Source organism: Bombina bombina, chromosome 1 (assembly GCF_027579735.1).
Source record: "Bombina bombina isolate aBomBom1 chromosome 1, aBomBom1.pri, whole genome shotgun sequence".
Lineage (NCBI taxonomy): Eukaryota > Metazoa > Chordata > Amphibia > Anura > Bombinatoridae > Bombina > Bombina bombina.
In genome coordinates, this window is record NC_069499.1 from 1,041,495,277 (window position 1) to 1,041,504,511 (window position 9,235).

At 39.8% G+C, this 9,235-nt stretch overlaps 1 protein-coding gene across 1 annotated transcript in view; it reads left to right on the forward strand.

Moving 5' to 3' along the window:
* LOC128662795 (ubiquinol-cytochrome-c reductase complex assembly factor 1-like) overlaps nucleotides 1-8,904 on the forward strand; it is a 224,165-nt gene extending 215,261 nt beyond the window's left edge. The window contains exons 5-6 of the mRNA XM_053716756.1: nucleotides 8,534-8,606; nucleotides 8,834-8,904. Coding sequence (XP_053572731.1) covers nucleotides 8,534-8,606; nucleotides 8,834-8,904 — 144 coding nt within the window. The remainder of the gene's footprint in view (nucleotides 1-8,533; nucleotides 8,607-8,833) is intronic.
* The last annotated feature ends 331 nt before the right edge of the window (nucleotides 8,905-9,235 follow it).

Sequence of the window (9,235 nt, forward strand, 5' to 3'; positions counted from 1 at the left end):
CCTGATTGCTACTCATTCTCACACCCTGGGCGGGGTCTGTGGACCGCTAAGAGAAGTGGTCTAAGACTGTTTTCTTAACCCCTGAACGGGTTTGGGGGCGCCTCCTCGCAGAGTGTGGCATTTTGGACCAGGGCATAAGAATCACGTTGCACCTAAGTGCAGCAACACAAATACTTTATCACAATCCTCTAAGGAATAGAATTTATATAGATCTAAGCCTGTCTATCTTCGAGCATATGTAAAACACAGACATACAGTATGAGAGTGAGAGCGGGGCTGAAAACCACTTATGTATATAACTTAGGCCATCTTACTCATGATGCCTCCCAGTGTAAAGATAAGTTTACTAAGTGCCTTATGCACGGCGGACTCCACCGACCCCCACGCACCTCGGGAAAGAGGGGATACGACCGTGAGGAAGGGGAAAATGAAAGGGGAAGTGACCAACCCGGACAAGCTGGGTCGTTAAGGGGGAGGCGCGGGGGGGGCCAGCAGCAATCAATCTCCACTGATGAGACTCACAGTTCACCCTTAAAAATCTTAGTATAGCTGAAATATGCAGCAGAGCAATACAATTTACACAGAGCCAAAAATGTATAACAGTTATATCACGTTGCACTTCAGGTGCACACCCTGAGACAGTAAAGCTGATGTAATGGCTATGATATGAGGGCTATATGCACTGAGTCTATGTGTATGTGTACGCATCCCAAATCTAGTGGGCTTATGATACTAGATAATATATCTGGGTTTTTTAATTAGGGAGTATACACCCTCACAGGGTGAAAAAACAGTGGCCAGCTGTGAGGGCAGATATTATGTGGTGATGTAGGCCCTACACACTGAGTGAGGGAAATGTAGTCAGTTATTACTGTGGGCCTGAACTTTGCCTATAGTGTGGTGTTTGGTAGGTGGCTTAGGAGTGTAGGGCAGTGGTATATGGTGGGCTGGGGATGTGTGGGTAACACAGCCTAAATGCTTACGAGATGAACAAGAACACATTAAATACACTCCACTCTGTATGTGAATACCAGAGGTACATGTGCTGACGCAGCAGCCAAAATGCAATACAATGAATGGATAATATGATGTCCCACAGTGTTGCCCTATCCAACGTCACCTTAAATTCACTCAAAACCTGTGTACTAATAGGATTAGGGCACAATGTTATCTCCACATTGATCCTTGTAGCTTCTCTTAGCTCTCCGGGGGCGCTGTGTGCAGGGCCACAATTTAAAGGGCTCAGTCCCTGTATAGGCCCCAGTATGAGCTGTACAGGGGGCTTGGAGACTGGGGTAAGGAGTAATACTTTTCCACTCACAGGTAGTCCAAAGTGGTCCTTCCCCCACTCAAGACAAATGCCACGTGGCTTAGTGGTACCTAGAAAAGGACTAGGACCTAGTAGGCGCTATATGGCGCTTGATGTGTAGTTCAGGAAATGAAACTACTATACAGATGTAGCTAACGGTATATCTCCTCTCTGGAGAAATGTAATAGGGGATCAGGTACAAGTAATGCTAGGTACTCCGAGTTACTAGGAGCAGTGCAGTTCAAGTAACTATGAATCTGGGGCCCCAGAATCAGCCATGCAGGGTGTCTGTACTCTTGCCAGGGACTGCTGAGCCTTGAAATATGTGAGAGTTGATATGTAAGGGGTGCTATGTGTAAATGTGAGGACGTTATCTTACCCCTCTATTCCACGTGGACAGCAGTTTCCACTATAGAGACGGTCAGGAGGCTCCTCAGATGAGAAGAACTAGTTTGAAGCAGCCCCAATAGTGGGTGTTATAGGGACAATGAGATCGGTCTCGCTCTGAGGGGATTATTAGACTTCTCAGTACCGGTACCCCAGTCACTATGTAGAAGGGTGTGGGCCTAAAATGGTGGCCGTTTGCGCCACTTCTGGTGCACTTCAAAGTTCAGGGAAAGTTTTTTTATTTTCCTCGGGAGATCTCTCTGCGACCCAGATTTCACCCCTCTTCCTTCTATGTTGCCCCCAACACTCCACACGCCCGCCTGAATTCCTATCGGCTGCACTTTCTAACAGCCTCTGATGCGTGGGTAGTGCAATGCCTCTCAGTACTCTTAATCAGCTCTTGAACCGTCAGCAACACCACTGGTTGCTTGGTTAGTCGCTCCGGAGCGGAGCCCTGACCCTCCAGAGCGAGAGTCCTGATGGTAGGCGGGCGTGGAGCAGTGGCGGTAGGACCAGGTCCCTGAGACCGCGTAGCATGACCTCGGCTTGGTGTCGGCCAGGTCACGGGAGGAGGCTCACCACGGTCTAGCACCCAGTCTGGCACATGAGTCTCAGGGTATTTTTGCAGCCTCGGAGTAGAGCCTCGACCCTCCGGAAAGCGGAATTCCCTGCAGTAGCAGTCGCTCTTAAGGGAGCTCCTTGAGATAGGTGGTATAAACTTAGTCTGTAAACTCAGCCAATATGTTCCTGGGTGCTTAACCCTGCTAACAGCAGACCTTACACAGCCAAATTTTAATTTTACAAGCCTAAAAACAGTTAAATTAGTATTTCCAAATTGGAGCTACTCAGAAACACTTCTGCTCTGTATGGCAGTTAGCTCTGCCCCGTCATGTTTTTTATTCTTCTGGCACCTTTTCACCCTGGTATTTCTTTTACTGTTCCTTGTTCCTCGGCAGAATGACTGGGGGATAAAGGAAGTGGGAGGAGTATTTAAGCCTTTGGCTTTGAAGATAGAAGATGATGTATTTGCCTCCTCCTGCTGGCCAGGTTCTTAATTCCCAAAACTAATGAATGCAGCTGTGGACTCTTTCCATCTGTTATATATTATTTAATGTAAATACATTGTTATTTAATGTAAATACATGTAAAAACAGTAAATAAAATGTTTGAAATGTAACTGGACCTTGTAGAATATAGTCCAAGACATACTGTATGACACAGACAAACTTGGCCAATAAGTATTATCCTCAAAGGAATGTTGGCTGCGCGCGCAGCCAAAATAATCCAAGATCGAATGCAAGGTACCCCATATTTATTGTGGAACCTTGCATTCCTATTGTCTGAAATTTTGAAATCAGCCAATAGGATGAGAGCTACTGAAATCTTATTGGCTGATTTGAACAGCCAATAGAATTTCAGTAGCTCTAATCCTATTGGCTGATTTCAAAATGTCAGCCAATAGAATTGCAAGGTACCCCAAATTGATTGCAGTACCTTGCAATCAATCTTCAGTGTACGATGGACATCGGATGAATAGGTGCCTCCATGCCACCGAGGAATGTCGCCGCCGCTGAGGATACACACATCGGGAAAGACAGCTCCCCACCTCCGCTCTTTGCCCCCTTCGTTCCAAATGAAAATAGAAGATGATACCTTTGCCTCCTCCTGGTGGCCAGGTTCTTAATTCCCAAAAGTAATGAATGCAGCTGTGGACTCTTTCCATCTGAAGAAAAGAAAATTATCAGGTAAGCATAATTTAAGTTATTTAATGTAAAAACAGTAAATAAAATGTTTGGAATGTAACTGGACCTTGTAGAATATAGTCCAAGACATACTGTATGACACAGACAAACTTTGCCAATAAGTATTAAAGGGAAAAACCCTCCTTGTGTAATAATTATAAAAATCATGCCTGGCATCTATACTATAATCACGTTTGTAACGCGTCCATCTGTGTCACCAGTTGTGCGTGCATCCTCAAAGGAATCCACCTGGATGCAGCGTATGCAAACCCGAAGCCTTAAAAATAAATAAATAAATAAATAAAACACGTAACTGCAAAAGTATAACAAAAAAACAACTAACCTCCCACACAAAGTAATAACAAACAACGAAACCGCCAACCACCACATCGCAAAACAATAAAGTAATTAACCCCTAATCCGCAAATAACATAATTAAAATATTAACCCCTAAACCGCCAACCCCCACATTGCAATGAACCGAATTAATCTATTAACCCCTAAACCGCAAAAACCCACATCACAATAAACCTATTTAACCTATTAACCCCTAAACCGACAAACCCCCACATCGCAATAAACCTAATTAACCTATTAACCCCTAAACCGACAAACCCCCACATCACAATAAACCTAATTAACCTATTAACCCCTAAACTGACAAACCCTCACATCGCAATAAAGCTAATTAACCTATTAACCCCTAAACTGACAAACCCCCACATCGCAATAAACCTAATTAATATATTAACCACTATATAGCCGACCCCCCACAATGCAAATAACTAAATTAATTACTAAACTCCCTAACCTAACACCCCCTAAATTAACCCCAATTACTACTAAATTACAATTAAAATAAAAAATCCTAACATTAAATTACAAAAAATAAAAAACTCTAAAATTACAGAAAAAAAATAAACAAAATTATCAAAAATAAAAAAAATTATACCTAATCCCTTTAAAAATAAAAAAGCCCCCCCAAATAAAAATACCCCCTAATCTAAATTACCAATAGCACTTAAAAGGGCCTTTTGTAGGGCATTGCCCTAAGTTAAACAGCTCTTTTACATTTAAAAATTACTAAATCCCCCCAACAGTAAAAAAAAAAACCCCACCCACCAAAACCCCCCAAATAAATAAAAACTAACACTAAAAAAACCTAAACTACCCATTGCCCCTAAAGGGGCATTTGTATGGACATTGCCCTTAAAAGGGCTATCAGCTCTTTTCCAGCCCATTAAATCCCCAATCTTAAAAAAAAAAAAAAAAAATCCTAACACTAAGCCCCAAATAGGTACTCACCGTTCCTGAAGTCCAGCAGAGAAGGTCTTCTTCCAGGCGGCTCCATCATCTGTGTTGATCCTTTGCGGCGTGGAGGCTCCTCTTCATGTGACCGTCTGTCGCACACTGAAGATTGAATGCAAGGTACCCCATATTTATTGCGGTACCTTGCATTCCTATTGGCTGATATTTTGAAATCAGCCAATAGGATGAGAGCTACTGAAATCTTATTTGCTGATTTGAACAGCCAATAGGATTTCAGTAGCTCTAATCCTATTGACTGATTTCAAAATTTCAGCCAATAGGATTGCAAGGTACCCCAAATTGATTGCAGTACCTTGCATTCAATCTTCAGTGTACGATGGACATCGGATGAAGAGGTGCCTCCATGCCGCCGAGGAATGTCGCCGCCACTGAGGAGCGCCACTGTTAAGGACCGCTGCTTAGGCTGAGGATACACGCATCGGGAAAGACAGCTCCGCACCTCCGCTCTGTGCCCCCTGCGTTCCAGATGAAGATAGAAGATGATGGAGCCGTCGGGAAGAAGACCTCCGCCGGACTGCAGGAATGGTGAGTACCTATTTGGGGCTTAGTCTTAGCCTCTTTTATTTTAATTTTTAGGGTGTTTTTTTTTTTAGATTAGGGTTTTTTTTGGTTTTGAAAAAGAGCTGATTGCCCTTTTAAGGGCAGTAAAAGAGCTGAATGCCCATACAAATGCCTCTTTAGGGGCAATGGGTAGTTTAGTTTTTTTAAGTGTTAGGTTTTTTATTTTGGGGGGGTTTGGTGGGTGGGGGATTTTTACTGTTAGTGGGGGACTTAGTATGTTATAGAGGTTAAAGAAATGTTTAACTTAGGGCAATGCCCTACAAAATGCCCTTTTAAGGGCTATTAGTAGTTTAGTATTAGATTAGGGGGTGTTTTTATTTTGGGGGGGATTTTATATTTTTATAGGGGTATTAGTTTAGGTTTAAATTTTTCATTTTGGATAGCTTTCCTTATTTTTTTCTGTAATTTTACTTTTTTAATTTTTTGTAACTTTAGCTTGGGGGTTTGTACTTGTTAAACATATACTGCCCTCTGGGCAGGCTTATTGCCTAGTAATAAATAAAAAATATCTTGCCCTTCAGTAATAAGACATTTGAAAAATGGGTGTTGCTCTCAAAAACAAAGGAGCAGTTGAGGAATTTCAAAAAAGAAAGGGAAATAGCCCAATTACTAACAGTAACTGCTGTACTAATTCAGTGCACAAAAACATAAAATACCCAGACTCCCCCTCACATTTCCAAACAGTTAAATTATATTTACTGTGTTTATAACAGAAGGTATAAGGTTGCATTGATATGTTGCTGCCAAGTGAATTTGCTGAATAGTAAATAGCAGCTTTTGCCACATAATACAGTTTCCATAATTACTAGACTAAGTATAAAAAGTATAAGTAATAAAGGTGGAATTAGTCTGTTACATGTGTATGTCCCCTGCCTATGATGTACCTCAGAGTGATGTACCGTCTACTAGCTTTAAGACTATATGAGTGCATGAAAATGTCTTCACTTACCTTAATATACACCCATTCTATTGTGCTTACCAGCTGCATAAATAACTTCCAGTAGAGAGCCCATCCAGTGCTGTAATCGTAACAACGTACGACCCAACAGGAGGGAGCTAAGGGACCAGTTCCTACAACACCTGTGGCAGACTTGTAATTATCTCCTCATTGGGTCTAATTGTGTGACTACCCCTCCGTCCCAAGTAGCAGCTTTCTGAGGGGGAAACTGGCTTCAAATCGGTCTGAGGACCCCTCTCAATGAAGAATCTTGAGCACCTCAATTCTTCAACTTCCTCCTGTTGTGTCAAATATAAGACTAGAGTACCAAAGACATAGGAGAGATTAAGTGCTTATTGAGCTTTGAAAGTCTTTGCCTCCTCCAAGGGTCAAGCGGTTAATCACAAGAGTAATGGACTTCTGGACTCTCACCACCTTATGAAATAAATATAATTGATAGGTTTGCTTTATATAAACGTACTCTAGCATTATTTTTGAGGTACTCTAGTGGTCTTTTCTTCCTCTTTTTTTTTTTTTTTTTTTTTTTTTTTTTTTAAGACAACCATTTGCTTAGAGTGACTCAAGATAGCCTATGCATGAAGTAGTTTATGTGCAATCTAAAATCAGTCGACCATGTCCTTCTCAAAATATCTTGTATCTTCTATTATTATTCTAATATTTCCAGTTAGACCTTTATGGGTCTCACATTTTGTTTTACTTGCTTTATTTTCTTCTGAATCACCCCTATCTGTCTATCTATCATATATTGGAGACAAAAAAAGAGAGAGCCTCATAGTGTATATCAAACAGGTAAATATGTAAACGTGTAGATGATGTAAGGCTCACCAGATATCATTGCACCGTGCTTAAGAGCAGGCTAGCACTTTCAGTGGCTAGTACACTGATAAATGATAAACGGTCCCAGGTGGTGATCTAGGGGAAACCTCAGAAGTCTCCAACTGGTTTTCCAGCAGGCAAAACAGTTAATCATCACGGATTTGTGATAACCAATACTGAACAAGGTCAGCGTATAAAACAACTTCCAAAAGGTATAATAAAAACAATGCTTTATTCTCTTTGCAACGTGTTTCTCGACCAGAAGAACAGTAGTTTCATCAGGCAATATAAAAGACGGATCAGTGTACTAGCCGCTGAAAGTGCTAGCCTGCTCTTAAGCACCGTTTACAGCATGGTGCAACGATAGTGAGTGAGCCTTACATCATCTGCACGTTTACATATTTACCTGTATGATATACACTATGAGACGCCCTCTTTTTTTTGTCTCCAGTTTCAAAGATTGCCCCACACACCGGGTTCTAAAGCAGAGCAGCCTCCTTCTCTTTATTCCACTTTGAGAGGAACACAAACGTCTGTGTCATCCGCTGGCGATTACGAACTCTAATAGATACAGCGACTGGCACAAAAGGTTTTTCTGACTGCAATTTCAGCACACTATTGACTTTCACCGTTTTAATTCTTTTACACATTTTTCATATTCTAGCATTAGGATACCCTTTTCAGGTTTCCGTTTGTTTCTTATTTATCATATATGTTAAACCTACCTCTGTGTTTATGAACCCTAGCCTGCTGTGACAGAAATATGTCTGTATTTCCTATAAGGTACCATTTTGTCTTAATGTCTGTAGTTTTGATTAGTATTTATTTTTCTCACATATTTATCTAATACAGTAAAAGGAATAAGATGACACTAAATAAGACAGAACAGAGAAATTATATTTATGGGTTGTAGCAATACATTTTGCTGATATAATAATAAAAAATGACAATTGGAGAAAAAAATCAGAAAGCAAATAGGTTAATTAGTTTTTAGGATATTAAAGTCTTAAAAGAATTGTTTTTGAAAGTGACTCAGAATGGTGAAATGTGACAAATGTCTCTAATTTTTGTTGCACTTTTTAATTCTGTTTACCATTACATTTTTAATTCCTTTTTTATTTTATACAAATGTTTAAATTACAATTTTTTGGGGACCTCTAATGTAATTTATGCATCTCCTTTATTTAGCTTCAAAGTAAACACTGGCTTTAGAAAATTCACCAGGGAATTTCTTAGTGAATCTTGCAAGCCCAGAGACCTTTAGATAACTGGGCCCTTTGTAACTTTTACTTCAAATGATCAAATCTATCCCCTCCATATAAATTATGCGATTGTAGACCAAAGTATATCAATATTAGCCTTAGGTAACAATGCTGCAACTGACTTATAAATCAAAGTATATGAAAGATTTATTTATTTATTTTTTTACAGAAAATTAAAATTGCTGCCTTACGAATGTATACCTGTTGTGTGGAAAGAATAGATTTTGATGAGTTCTTTGAAAGTAAGTACATTTTTAATAACCTGTTATTGACCTGTTGTGCTTTACTCTTTGCCAGTGCACTCACTGTGTTCTTGCACATTATGTTATCTAGACCAAAAATATTGGTCTAGATAACATACAGTTATCTAGACAGCCATTACAGTGACACTGTGACAACTTAAATTAATGACTCAGAAGCCAGAGAGGCCTTTAACATATTGGCATCTTAAACGATTTTACAAATACAGATTATTTCTCCACCCCATTTTTGAGTGATGTCATCACAGATCCACACAGATTAAACTTTGTGTTAGTTTGAACACTCACTCGCATACCACAGTTAGAAGGCTACTATTGGTTACTCAGAACTGACTACATTAAACTAGTGCACATGTTCCCAGTAATCATGGAGACCCTTAATGCATTGTCATGTCAGTATATGCCCGGATTATAATACAATATATTTAATAATTATCCTCTAAAATAAACCCCCAACAAAAATGCATATACAAAACAATAAAATTAATGTAAATTCCTAAGTTCTTTATATTAGTTAAAATGTATAGACACATTGAATTATATTTATAGAGAACCAGATATGAATCAAAACTATACAAGTTTAAACTATTATAATATGCTATGCAAAGATC